The following is a 15,031-nucleotide window of genomic DNA, read 5'->3' on the forward strand; positions in this document are numbered from 1 at the left end:
GCTCAGAGAGGTTTCCAAAGCCATACAGATGGTTGTTGAAGACAGGTCTTCTGGTTCCCCTCCTCACTCCACATCCCCTTGATCTCAAACAAGAAGAGCCTTGTTACAGATAGTGTTTGGTGTCTACAGAACTATAAAAATCAGAGTTCTGCTATATTATGATCAAACAGGCTCTTGTGTCCTGGCCTGAGGTCTTAACAGCCACAGATAACATTGTTTCAATGGAAAAATCAATTCTGTATTAGAGATTAATTCATCTGCAAATCACGACAACTTGGTGCATATCTTTCTATATAGATATATAACAGAGAAATGCTTTTTAATATAATGATTTACATTTATTGATTTTTTAAAAAGAAATCACACACACATTTTAATTCCTAGAGATTTTATGCTTTCTGGGCACCTGTATCTCAACCGAATGTCACGAACTGGAAAGAATTATCTGCACATGTTTGTGGAAGGCCTTGAGGACCAGGTTCTGTAAGATTGATAGTTATTGACCTGTATTTCTCTGGCTTTAGGGGAGGCATGTCAGAATCTTGGGATTTGGGGATGGAATGCTTTTTTGAACTATATTCAAAAAAGCTAGAGATTCTGATATATTCCTTTAAGGCTGGTGGATCCTGCTCCAATTTTGTGAATTACTCTTGTAGTGATTGTTATTAAGGTATGGGTTTCATCCATCAGGAGTGTTGATGAGTGGAAAAATGATAATATTGCCATAGTAAAGTGTGTTTTGAGCAATGGGGAGGCATTAGACTCAGTGCAGTATACTTTATGTTTGCTGAATGAAAGAATGAATAAATGAATGAAAGTTGCTTTGCTTTAAGAAGATTGATCTAGCAGTGGTGTGCAGAATGATTTGGAGGAAAGGAACTAGAGATATTAGGGGCTATTCAAGAGTATGGGTGGGAGGAGCTAATGTCCTGTGAAAATAAGAAGGAAGAATAAGGACATGCAAAACATACTGAGGAAGGCAACAGAACCAGATGCCAAGAAAAGGGAGAAGTCAAAGATGCTATGAGAAATCTTGTTATAGGTGGGAGGGGACACCATCTCAGGATGTCTTTAAATATTTTGAGTTTAAGGTGAGAATGAGAGATATAACTGGAGATTCCAGTTAGAAATTCCTGGTGTTGCCATATGCAAAGAGACAAAATCAAGAGTCTCAACCTTGGGAAATGCCCAGATGTAGGAGTGTACTAAAGCTCATTATTACCTCATTATTTATACCTCCTTCTTTGAAATTGTTTGAACTTGTTAGCAAATAGTGTTATGGATTCAACAAATATTTATTGCTATGCTCATTCCTACCTCAGGGTCTTTGCACTTTTGTTCTCTTTGCTTGTTATGCTTTTCCCTCAGAAATTTGCATGGCTCACTCCTTACTTCAATCTCTGGTCAAATGTCACCTCTTCAGACAGGACTTTGTGACTAACCGTCATCATTCTTTAATCCTTTACCCTGATTTATTTTCTCCATTGTACTTGCCTTTACTTAATAATACCATATTATATATTTATTTGTTTGTATGTCTTATTGTCTGCCTCCCTGACTAGAATATAAGTTCTTTAAGAGCAAGGGCTTTGCTATTTTATTTCTTGCTGTATTCTAAGCTTTATATTGAGCAGTTAACTTGGGAGGCTGGTCACTGCTGTTTGGAGTAAGGGAGGACATATAACTTGGCATGGAGGGGAAACCATTCTATGTGGGTTGAGCCAATCAGGTGTCTGGCGAATGTGGGCTATGAGATTTAAGGAACACAGTCAGATGATTTGATTAGAGTTATAAAGTCATACAGAGTTCAGGCTAAGTCCTGTCATGGTACATTAGAACCACGTCCATGCAGAAGTTATAGCAGGGCAGAGGAAGAAGCTGCTGTCCAGACAGGAGGATGGAGCAGATGAGAAGTGAGAGCCAAGAGAAGAGCTTTTGGGCCCCAGAGGAAGGGAAGAAGAGAGTAGCTGCCCAACACTCCCCAGTGGTGCAGTCCAGCTTCTCCTCAAGCAGTTCCACTCCTTGTCATTTTCCTGTAGTTTTTCAGCACAAACCCCTTGTTTTTGAGCTCCATGGAGTGAGTTTTCTGTTCCTTCAAACTCCAAGGCCCAGACGGCAGTAAAACTGTCCAACAGAATTTGTGTGAAGATGGAAAATGTATATCTGTGCTGTCAAACATAGGAACTACTACCTGCATGTAGCCACTGAGCACTTGAAATGGGTTTAGAGTGCCAAAGAAACTGACTTTTAAATTTTATAACATTTTCAAAAACTTAAAATTAAGTATTCATATAGGGCTAGTAGCTATCAATATTGGACAGCCCAGCACTATGGTTATTACTACAAGAGGTCGAATACAAGAAGCGCAATCAGTAAAAGACAATGAAAGTGCCAAAAAAAAAAAAAAAAAAAGAAAAGAAAAGAAAAAAGGAAACCATAATGGTGTCACAGAACTCAAGTAGAGGGTGTCCCACAGCACCAAAAACTAAGGAGGATGAGTCTGGTAAAGTCCCATTAGTAGCAGTGTTATTTATCCGTTCACAGTAAATACCTGGTCCAAACAACAGGGGTTGGTTCAACAAATCATGAAACAACTCATTCAAACTATCTAGCCATTAAAAAAATAGAAAAATCATTAATGATATGGGAAGATGTTTGTAATACGTAAGTTAAACAATTTCATAAAATATCATGATCCCAATTTTATAACACATACATGTGTCTAAATCTCTGGGCTGTGGGTTTATGGGTGATTTTAATTTCATTCTTTGGCATGTTATTAACTTTAAAAATTATCTACAAAGAACATAATTTTTAATAATCAGAAATAAAGGAACAAATGATATGCTTAACACAATAAAATGGCTACATCTTTTCAAGCTGCATCATAAACCAGAGTGATAGTAAATACAGCTGCTAAAAATAATTATCTATCCTACATTTCTAAAGTTAGTCATTCACATTTTCCTCCCAACCTCTCTAGACACACACTCTGAGATATCTTACTTTAAGGTTTATAACTGCAATTATGGTGACAGAACAGCAGAGATTGTTGGATCTTCTTAGAAGGCAGAAGAAGATCTTTTCTTAGATGGACTAACCTAGATTTCCCATAGTCAAAAGACCAAGAAATGGACTAAGCGCTGCTTGGAGTCCTTTCCTGCCTTTAGAGGTTGGATTCTTAGGATGCTCTAACTTAAAGCTATATTTTAGAGACCACTAGATGGCGCCCTGTGCCTGCAACCAGGTGAAGGCACATTGGATTAATTCAGGTTTGCATTTATCATTCATTTTCAGGTATACACCGAAGCATTTCCTTATGTGTATAACACACTGTGTGACGTGACTCAAATTAACTCCTTGTATAGCATTAAAACAATAACTGTGCTCTATATGAACCTATAAAATTCACAACACATAGAAGCAAATTCTTTGTTTAATGGAATCCATGTTTAAGTACATCTGGTTGGGACTGAACAAATAGAATTCCACAACTGAGCCAGATTGTAATTCTATTAGATAAAGACATGCTGAGCATCTAACTTCGTTTATGGAAATAAAAATTTTTATTTTTAAACTGGAGAGTATTCACCCAACTTTTGTTTGGCTTTGAGTTGAGGCTTTCAACAGAAAAATACACCAATTGATTGTATGCAGGCTGTGCAGCCATCAAAGTGCTTGATACTGAAAGTTCAGTTAATGACCACCCCTAACTGAGAAGAAAGTAGTGACAACCCATGTCTAAGTCATTCCTAAGAATGCTACTGAAATATCCAGACAGAGCCATTGTCTGGAACTGTACAGGCTTAGCACTTGCAGAGCAATGAAAATATAAAGCTAGACTCAAATACAAAGGAAATACCACCTTTTAATACAGAAATACCATCAACTCAGAATGTCCATGCTTCAAAAGCCATGTCAACTCTGACTTTTCAGGAAAAACAAAAGATGAATTCCTTTCTCCTGTTCTTTGATGCCATCATCCAATTGGAGTGACAATAAGGCTTTTTTTACTTGGACCCAAGTGTTTCTAAAAATTTTAAACCATTATCCTTGAGAGAATAAAATATATCAAAATGTTACTCAAGGTTATATGAGGACACCCATGGGGTAGTAGCGCATATGCATTACTTTTATAATCAGAAAAGCGGTACACGTTTTAAAAGTCCCTGAAAATTGTACGCATCAAACAATTTTGTTATAGTCAGGATTCAACCAAACAGTCTTCCTTATGGATATCCTTTTTTATAATCCTTAGTATATAACAGTGCTACTGTCTAAACTTTGATCTAATAAATGCCACAAGTCGGTTCCATTAGTATGGATAAAGCCTGCATGAAAAAAAGGGAAACTTCTGAACATTCAATCCATGTCAGGTGAGACTCTCCCCTTTCTAACAACCCCTTTCTCCCCTTCTCCCCCAAGAAGTCTAGACCGTCAACTGGGTCATGTTTCTACTGTTCCTTAAGTTTAGTTCCTAGAAGCCTCCTACGAGAAATCAGGGTAGTAGATAAGACTTGTGAATTCCTCACTAATACCGACAGATAGAAACAGAACACTACTTTTTACCTCTGACGTAACTGGTCCAAAGATCCAATCATTTAGAATCCATACCAAAAAAGCAACTAGTTGAAACTGGACCTCAAAGTTCACTTCATTGCTGACCAAATTTACACATACCTAACCTGAGGTGCACCTCAGTGAGTTGGAATTCTAAGTGGGGTTTCAAAACAGAAGAATTTTTTTTTTCTTTTTCTTAGGCTTGGTCCACTGGAACCAGATATCTTAAGCCTAAATATCATATACATACTGAAAATGCATGTAGAAGTACTCTGGAGAGAGCAAGCTAGAATATTTGAGTTCTTATTCTGATTATTTTAGTTTTTTTAATAAGCTACATCAACACTATGTGCTAAAAGAATGATCATTAGAATAAGAATACACAGTGCTCTGGGCTTCCCTGGTGGCGCAGTGGTTGAGAGTTCGCCTGCCCATGCAGGGAACGTGGGTTTGTGCCCCAGTCCGGGAAGATCCCACATGCCGCGGAGCGGCTGGGCCCGTGAGCCATGGCCGCTGAGCTTGCGCTTCCGGAGCCTGTGCTCCACAACGGGAGAGGCCACAACAGTGAGAGGCCAGTGTACCTCAAAAAAAAAAAAAAAAAAAAAAAATTGAAGCATAGAGACATCAGGCATGTTTTCTCAAGGAAAGATGTCTAGAAAGTTGTAGAGCTAAGATTCAAACATAGGTCTGTGCTTCTCAAAAACCTATTCTCTTCACCCCTACTTTGTATTTCTTCCATCTATATGTTATTATTGTCTGTAAAATAAATACTGTCTTGCTCACTTCACAAAATAATTGTGAGGATAAAATTGAAATACAGATGTGAAAGGATAAATTTAAACATATACTACAATTAATTTGTTCCTGAAGTCTATACTTTCATATGAAGTATTAAAAGCACTGGTGAGGAAATGTGAAGGTAACTTGTCTTTTTTTCTCTTATTATTTTTAATTGTGTAGGTAATACATACTTATTTTTAGAAAAATATCAATAGAAGCATGCACAGGGGAAAATGTGGACTTCTACCATTCAGTTACAATCACATTTAACATTTTTATAAATAAAATTCTAGACTTTATATTTTACAGAAGGTTACACTTTACATACAATGTACACTTTTTATCTCTCTGTGTCAACAAATATTTTCATTTTGAATGGGTATGCAGTATTCCATTGTAAAGATATTGATATATCATGATTCATTTAATTAAACTTTTTTTATATATTTGGTAACAACTTTTTATTCTGAAATAAACACACTTGGTATCAATACTTTATTAAAAAGTATTTGTTAAATAATAAATTAAGAAATACATCTCTGTTTCTCAGGAAAGTTGACAATGAATGTGTCTTGTACAACTTATCAAAATTTGGTGTTCATCATGGAGGACTTTGAACTATCACTTACGACATGTAAGCCAGAAAACGAAAATTTGTTTAAGAAGTATTGACCTCTACTTCATAATTTAAAAGTCATTGTCAGCAGACTGTGCACTAATATAATGGTTTAATTGGTACAGCAGCAGGTGCTACATTTAGATATCATGCTGTAAAGAATGATTTTTCATTTAGATCAAGTGGTTAGTCTTCCAAGTTAATCTTGCACTTTTTTTATTCCACTATTTTTTGTGCATATAAGAAAAATGAAGACAAAGTTAATATGTAATAAACTTCTATTATTGGATATTTTAGTGTGAAATATGCTTTAAACCATGGAACCTAGAAGTAGATCTCTCTTTTATCTTTCTTTTTTCTGCAATAATTCAAAAGCAGTGATGGATCCAGTCTGTTCTCGGATTGTAGGCTGACAAATACACTAAATTCAGAAGGAGCTTTTAGTCTGTTTTCCTCTTGGTGACGTCTCACTTCCTACAATGCATAACTCTTTTAGTCCTTTTATGTTGTCTATACATTGTTATTTACCTCACAGGACTGTTAAAAGGATGCTTGCTCTAAGCGCATTTGTGAAGGAGCCTTGAAAAGCATACATTCTACAAAAATATATATGGCTGGGTTTTTTCCTAAATCTGTCTCAAATGAAAAGCAATGAGGCATAAATCAGCCTCACTAAAAGAGAAGTCATCCTGCTTAATTCTTTACCACTTGAACCCTTGAAGGCTCATCTCTACAGACAGACCATCCCTGTCCAAGCAGATATTAGCTTTTCAGGGTCAGAGTTTACTCCAGCTGACATAATACCAGCCCAGGTAAGTAGGATCAACTGACTCCCTCAGGACAGGAGAAACACAGTCTCCCCTGAAAGTGTCTGACTCCTTCACAGTCAGGAGATCTGAAAGTCTAGCTGAGGTGTTAGGTTGAGGGAAGGTGGCTGGCTTACTCCTTGTTTACCTTTTCCCCATTGCTCTCTTCTCCCACCATCCCATACAGGAAAGATCTGAGAAAGAAATGAGTGGCTTAAAGATTGCCATTAGTTTGTTATTCATGCATTTACTCAGAAAGCAATGTGGCAGATGCTGAGATGTTCTTTCTTCCTTCTTGCCTAGTTTTAGAGATTCTGCATCCCATTTCTAGTGCTGTACTGTTCCTCTTTTGTGTATGTGAATGGCAGTAGCTAGAGTAGGCAGGAGAAAAGACAATGAGATTCTCATCTCTGCATTTAGTGGTGCCACTAAAGTGTACAATACCTTGCTATGAGAGCTCCACATATTTGCCTAGGGCAATGATACTCAAAGTAGCTGGTTTGCAAACTACTGGTTTGTTGTCTATCCAAGATGAGATAAGGAGCTTGTGCCAGTATGAACCAAATATGAACCAACACACTGCCTTCTTCATTAAGAAAGACTTGCCAAGAAAATAATGTCAGATGAGCCGAATAGTGGGCTTAGTGGTGTGGTAGGCAGAGTTGGGGTAGAGAGGTTAGACTGTGTGTCCGTAGTCTCATGAGGAATTTACTACAATTTCTCCTATAGGAGAAATGAGAGAGACCAACATTTCTGAAAAACCTTGGGCATCTTATTGAAGCTTCTATGGCAATACCTAAGGCTCTAGAAACTGCATTGATGATGTGCATTTATAAAGATTTGCCATTGGTATAGAAACAGTACCTATGGCATGTCTTCTAATCCTAGGCAAGGGTGCAAGCTAGTTAGGAACATAGTTCTTTTCGGGGGTGGGTGCTAAACCCACTTACTTTTTTTTTTTAAGAAAAATAAAATGAGGGAGTGGGTAGAGAGTAAGGTGGAATATGAAGACATGTTACACTGTGAATCACATTCTATTTTGATTAGTAGCAACTAATGGAGAATTAGTGGTGAATTAGGACTAGAATGATTCTTATCAGATCAAAACCAACACCTCTCTACTGGTTATTTAGCTAACACTATAAATTTTTCCAAAGTACTTCACTTTCTTATTTGATTCACACAACAACTCTGTCAGATTGGTAAAGTAACCTTCTTTTGATTGACAAGCCTAGATGCTCACAGATAAGAGTCACTAAGATTCCATGGCCAGTAAGAGGCAGAGGTACACTGAGTCTTTTTTTGGGTACTATTTAATATACCTTCCATTATGTCATGCTCGTTTAACCAACATGACTGGAATTTGACTGGAGGTATTCATGAAATAAAATCTAGTGGCACAAAATCCAAGGTGATTTCTGCCACACCAGAAGATAAAACATTAAGGAATTAGACACCAAAATTGGTTTTCAGTTGATTCAATCATAAGTTAACTCCAAGATGTAATAGCCAAGGGGATCAAGACCCAAGATTCTCTATGACTATTCTATGGCAGGCGCAAAGAAAAGGGGTGAGACAGATTAATTGCCCAATGAATGGTGTGTGCTAGTCTCTTCTGCTCTATTTATCTAGAAAAATAAGTAAGTGTTGTAAACAAAATTCCCAGAATGGAAATTAAAACTTCCAAATTAATCCCAGGTCTCTGTTTTTCAAGAGGAACCTGTAAAAGATCACTGCTAAGAAAAGTTTTGCATCACTTGACATTTAATTTGAAATCATTTATCTTCAAGTCAGCAACAATTAGGTGCTACTATCAGCCATTCATCATGAATTGCAGAATACATTTCCCCCAGAGGAGAGAGAACAGTGCCTTGAATAGAGAAAGTCAAGGAAAACCATCACAGTTGAGAGCAGATGTTTTAAAAATAAATGTCCTTTACTTGTCCCCTCATGAGGCACGTAAGTTATATTGTGATATCATTGCTTTGTCCCTTGTACCATACAAAAGTGGCACCATGCTAGCGAAATTCTAATAAACAGAATTCAGTACTTTGCCCTGTATTATAAAAATGGACCATCCAAAACACTTATATTTCCATGGGAATAAACATATACTAATTAGTTAGCATATATGGCTCTCGAGACAGGCACATGGTACATTCAACAAGAGAAGAAAATAGTAGTGTGGTCACCTTTTAATTGCATGGGTTTGAATCTAAGCCAATTATATTACTCCATTAACTCTGCCTAATGAAACCAATATGGAATTAACATGAGATACACATTTTAGAAAGAAATGTGTATCTGTCACTACCTCAGTAGGTAAATTTGAGGCATTAACTTTGGAGAAACAATACAAACTCTCAGAAGAAAAAGTAGTGGGGGGAGTGAAGAGAAAGAACTGGAGGAGCTGAATGTTACTTAAATGTAAATGTTAACTGCATCCATGTGTAGAATCATTATTTGAAGGTCATGGGAACAGAATTTAGTTGGCCTCAAGTGGAGGTTTGGGTGTGATAAAGTCAGAATTTTTGGGGTAGAAGCATTCTTTGACTCTATCCTATATGTAATGTTGTATTAAGCTTTTATTATGTAGTGATAATACACATACGGTTTCCAAAAGTGGGTAGCTAACTATCTTATTATTTTAATGGATTTCCCTGATTGAAGGAAGTTGGTTCCTTCCAAGCTGATGAACCTATGTGTTTATGTTTCGAATACATAGTATACTGAAATAAAACGACGATGCTGCTCTCAGGGGTTTGATCATATCAGTGGTATCTCTTTCCATTCAGGAGTTGTGGCAGGATGCTATCAAAACCATTATCTACTAATTAAAGGTTTCATATGAAAGAAATCAGTAGCCCAAAAGAAAGTGGGAGAAAACATTGTTGCTGCTCCTGCTCTAAAAGCAATTTTGATTTGTCTGATTGTGTGGACAAGTCCACTCTCTTCTAGAATCCTTTAATCATGCACTGGCACAGTCAACAAATTAGGTCACTGGGCATAGATTCTAATAAGGACAATGGCTAAATTAAGTCAATTTGATTTAATGTGTAAAATGACTTCATCATTCTTTTATATTTAGAAAGTTTAAAAAAAATCACATCATTGTATTAGAGAAAGGTCCACTTTTCAGAAGCCGGGGAAGATCAGTTATTATTTTTGCTGAAAGCAGATGGTGGTCATATCCTAACGTTACATGTTACAGTGACTTGACATTGAGCTGGACATTTTAAATATAGGACATTATAGAATGACATTTAAATTATATACTAAAAGTAAGACAGGTTAGATATGTTTGAGTTTAAAATACAAAGATAAATGAAAGAAAATGTCCTCAGTTGGCCAAACTAGATCTGAGTTAATAAAATAATCCCTCCCTTTCAAGATGTGTGCCATGAAAGTAACAATGACAACAGTGATTTAAAATACAAGGGTTGCAAGAGTTGTCCCTGGAGGACTCTTCATCCTTCAGTGGTCCTAAAGCTTTGAAATTTACTTATTCTAGATGCTTCTTCACAGTTTCTCTGGTCTCCAAGTTGTAGTGTGCTGTATACTATAAAAATTCATCATGGAGCACAGACAATTTCACTGCTAACTAAGGAACACTACTTTTGGGGAAAATTCTTGCTCTTTAAGACTCTTGCCAAACAATCTACAAATGGAAAGGAGTCTGGAGAATGTGAACACTATTGGCATGTATGAAGTATTAGGTAATAAAGAAGCAATGATGAGAAGCAAGTGATGCTGACTCTTGCATTTGTTAGATCTTATTCTGCATATCTATTAATAATGATACACCTTATGGATGCAATTTCATGTTTATAACACTCTGGGCATTGGCAGCATTGTGCACCTGTGTTTTCCATGCCTTCCCATCTGCTGCCTACAGCCATTCAGATTCAGGTGACGGAAATATTTCAGATAAAAGTTAATTAGCCTGCACTCTGCAGATCAAATCTCTACAGTTCAGCATTAAATATAAATCTTCTGGGCAACTGCTGAAAGTAGCCTGAGGCTGCCCTTCCTAAAATTAAAAATGCAAGATTCATTTTTCTAGGAAAAGAAACCTTTAGTACTCTCTTTATATTTTACACGTAGATTTGATCAAACTTTTCACATATATTTGCTCTTACTCATTTTATTTTTTTATCTCTGTATATATATTGAAAGTGGAAGAGAGATTAGAAATTTTTTTTCCAGCTACAGTGATAGAATGAAAATGATATAGAGTTAGAAATTTTCCCGAGTCTGGACTCTATTATTAGTACACCAACCAATGTTGATCAAGCCCCAGAACTTTCCTCAGTTTCTCAGTTTTTAAAATGGGACCAACACCAACTACCTATTTGTTTCATAAATACTTTGTGCAAGACTCAATAATGCTTGATATTTTATTAAAAACTAATGCACAAAATGCAGAAAACTCCCTTTGCTAAGAGGACCCCACCTTCTCCGTAAATATTTATCTTATTGTCAACAGTTAAGTTCTCAAATAGCTTCCTTTATTGAAACTATATATATATATATATATATATATATATATATTTTAACCCATAGGAAACTAAATCATTATAGTCTTCTTTACTTCTAGATAATTGGAGCAGAAATGGGCTGAACACAACTAAATATAGCCAGTCTTTGAACCCACATCACATAGAGAGAATAGGGACAAAGAAACAATCCCAAATGAGTCCTCCCATCCATTTTTATGGTATCAGATAATACTTCTAATGCCTTTCAATACCCAAGACTAATTAACCACTCTACCTATTGCTTCTGTACTAATTGCAGATTTCCTGTTTATTCAAAGGAATTCAGAGGGAGGTGTTTTCTTCTTTACACCGTCGCCTTAAAGCTCAGGGACATCGTCTAAAGAAGTCAGAAGGGGCAGGTGCTCTTTCCGACAGGTGCTTTTAGAGTTCCTCAGGGGAGTGAAAGACTGGAAGTCTGGGATCTTCTGTGCCCATTCCCCGCGCTAGTCATTAGAACCTCGACTGCTCTCCACGCTCCTGAACTTCGACTTCTATTCAATACTTCCATAGGGTATCCACTAGGTATCTCCCAACTGGTCAAAACGTGAAGATTTTTTCGCATATTCTCCCACTTCCTTACTTCCATCTGCTACTCTACCTCTCATTTTATTTCCATCTGCGCTTTAAAATGTTTTCTTTTACTTCTACTGAGATCCTTCTGCCTATAACCTACGGATATGATCCGATCCTTAAACAATATCAAAGTTGCAAAGCCCCACGACCCTCAGGTCTTCATCCGCGTTCTCTTCCTCCGCCCTCCCTCCGCCCCCGCTACCATCCCGGCCCCCAGCGGTGCCCATCTCCACTCCACGCGCCAGACTCCTCTCACCTGACTCTCCCGCGGAAACTCGTGGCGCACGATGCTGATAACTGGAATGTGCAGGACGGAGCTGACCAAGTCGAGCTCCATCATCTCGCCCAGGCCCTGGGGGAAGGCGAGCAGCGCCGATACCCCTTGCACCACCACGGTGTGACACACGCTCTGCAGAAAGGAGAAAGGGTCACTGCTCCACGGCGAGCTAGGGGAGGAGAAGGGCAAGAGCGGCAGATCGCCCAGGCCTGCCTCGATGGCCATCACTACTTCCAAAGACAGGTTGTAGGGCAGCAGCCCTTCCACTCGGTTCAGGTTGTCCACGGCGAAGAGGAGGGCATCCCGAGGCCACAGGGTCTCGGCCCGGTCGCCCTCCCCGGGCTTCCGTGCGCCCGGCGGCCCCCGGCCATACAGGGCGCTCCCCAACCAGCGTGCGCCCGGCGAGGGCGCCGGGGGCCGCCAAGTCCCTGGCTCAGGTTCATCTCGCTGGGCGCCTGTCCGGCTGCCGTCTGGGGCGCGGCTGGCCGTGCGGGGGGCCGTGGTCCAGGGCTGCAAGTGCACCGCGCCCACCCTCACCGCGTGTCCGATGCGCTTGAGGATCTGGCAGGGTTGCGGGTGCGAGGAGGAGCCGGGCACCCCGGCCAGCACCAGTGCGCAGGGCGGCGGCAGCAGCAGACAGACCCTGCTTAGCAGCCACCACAAACTCAGTCTCCTCATTACTGAGACCCGCAGGGAGAAAGCGCGCCCCCTCCTGACCCCGGCTCTCTCCCGGGCAGCCTCCGCCTAAGGTCTCCGCCCCCAGGTTCCGCTGGCAGCTCACTCCGCGCTGCGAAGCTGTCCCAGGAGCTGAAGCGGACTCCGGGCCATCCAAGTTGGAGCCTAGCACGCCCTAGGCAGTCTCGGGACCTGCTCCCAAGTCCCTCCGCCTCGCATCCTCTGCCCGCCCGGTCCCTGCGCTGAGCGGGGCGGGCGGCGCTGGTCACCCGCGGCTTGGGCGCTTGTTCCCCGTCCGCCCCATCCGCAGGGCGGCTTGGGCACTGCGTCCGGCCCGCGGGGAAGCAGGACTGAGAAGCGGCTGGGATTCCTAGGGGGCAACGGTGACCGAGGAGGCAAGGTTCTCACTTGGATTCTTGTCTCGCCCAGGCGAGACCCACTTATTTCCTTGGGGTCGCGCAGGAGAAGGCGTTCACGCCCGGGGTGCGGAAAAGCAGCCAAATCCTCCTTGCTCCACCGTCGGCCACCCTCTCGCGGGCTCTCCCAGCGCTCGCTTCATTTTTCTTCTTCCTTCGCTACTTCTTCTGTTCCTTTCTTTCGTCCTTTTTTCGCCCAGTCGCCGCTGCCGCTGGCTTCCTCAGAGGAGCGACGCAACTGGCCAGCAAAGGGTGGTTCTGCTGGGAGCGCAAAGTTCTCCCCGCCTCAGCCGGCGCCTCTCTGCTGCTGAGCCCTGGCGCCAGCCTGTCGCTTGGCTGTGCTAGACGCCCACTGTTGGTGAGATTCCCGGGTGGCGCTTCCCGCGCCCCTGGCAAGTTCTCTCCCCTTCAAGGCTAGGGGTCATAATTTGCGAAATTTCTTGCGACCTAAGAGGGAGAGTTCTGGATTCGGAGTTGCGCCTGAGGATCTGAAATCCAGTAGGTTGAAAGAGGCCGTGATTTTAAGAAGCTTCTCTTCGATGTCTTTCTTTAACGGTTTTTCTAGCTGAGGGTATTAAAGCAAGAATCATATACACGTTGAATCTCGGCTTCCTGCTCTCTGGCGCATGGACCTTTGCCAATTTTTAAGGATCCCAATGTTTTGGGGTTCTCAAAATTATAATAGTGAATTCGAAGCAATTATTTGATCAAGAAATTAAAGAGATTTAAAATACTTTGAAAGTATACTTTCAAGCACAGTCAACAGCAGTTTGTAGTTTAGACCAAGGGTCCTCCAAATCACTGTTACTAATAAGTGCTTTCATTTGTGTGGTAATACAATGAGGTCAGTGAGTTATCATTTGATCTTTACCTCCATGATCTGAAAGATCTGGAGTTAGAAGGAAGGAGAGGGTTAAGTGTAGGCCTGTGGTTTCCACACATACAGTACATTTATTTTATTTTATGGCACAGTTTCATTTAGAAGGAGAGTCGGAGAGATATCCATGGGGCAGAGCAAGCGCCCGGGATCAGGAGTTCTGAATTTCAATAACACTTCCAGAGAACCATGACCTTGGCGATTTATTTTACCTGACCTTGCCCTGCTGTTTGGATCTGGTAAATTGTTATGCAAATACAGCTAGCTTTTAGCTCTGGAGAGTTGTTTTGATTCATGAGCTACAGTTTCCATCTTGCTTTAAACCCTTGGGATGAAGAGGCTCTAGGTAAATAAAATTCCCAAGAAGCTTGCAAAGTGAATGTTGTTTTCCTCAGCACAGATCTTGAAAGTCATCTCAGAGCTAACCTTACCTGACATTCTAATTAGCTCTTGCAAGACTGGGATGCCGGAGAAAAGACTCCCATGAGGCAAAAGTGGGAATCACAGGAGAGTCTGAACCAGAAGGGAAGGATTCTTCCTGAGGCCATAGAGAGGCTCTCATGCATGGACGCTGGAACTTTCCTCTTGCTCCAGATGATTCCACTGATTGGGATCTGAATAAGAAAACTATAGAATTTTGTGGTCCTTGCCTTACAGGAAGACTGGGACTCAATTAATTGTGTAGTAAGGAGGTGTGTTTGTCTGTGTATGAGTATGTGTGCATGGAGGAATATGACATTCCACATTATGACCGTGCCCTCGAGTGATTATCTGAGTACTTGGCATTACATGTATGTTCAAACCAGATTCCCAAGAAAGTAGTCGGTGATGAAGAACAGTTGGATCTCATCTGTTAATGGCATTCGAGAGCCGCTGTGTTACTAACCATTTCCAGTCAGGCCCTAACAAGGGT

At 40.5% G+C, this 15,031-nt stretch overlaps 1 protein-coding gene across 1 annotated transcript in view; it reads right to left on the reverse strand.

The window, feature by feature from the left end:
* Positions 1 to 12,828, reverse strand: part of GRIN3A (glutamate ionotropic receptor NMDA type subunit 3A) — a 151,664-nt gene extending 138,836 nt beyond the window's left edge. Inside the window, exon 1 of the mRNA XM_060101066.1 lies at positions 12,130 to 12,828. Coding sequence (XP_059957049.1) covers positions 12,130 to 12,828 — 699 coding nt within the window. The remainder of the gene's footprint in view (positions 1 to 12,129) is intronic.
* Positions 12,829 to 15,031: the final 2,203 nt, after the last annotated feature.

This window comes from Mesoplodon densirostris, chromosome 6, assembly GCF_025265405.1.
Source record: "Mesoplodon densirostris isolate mMesDen1 chromosome 6, mMesDen1 primary haplotype, whole genome shotgun sequence".
Lineage (NCBI taxonomy): Eukaryota > Metazoa > Chordata > Mammalia > Artiodactyla > Ziphiidae > Mesoplodon > Mesoplodon densirostris.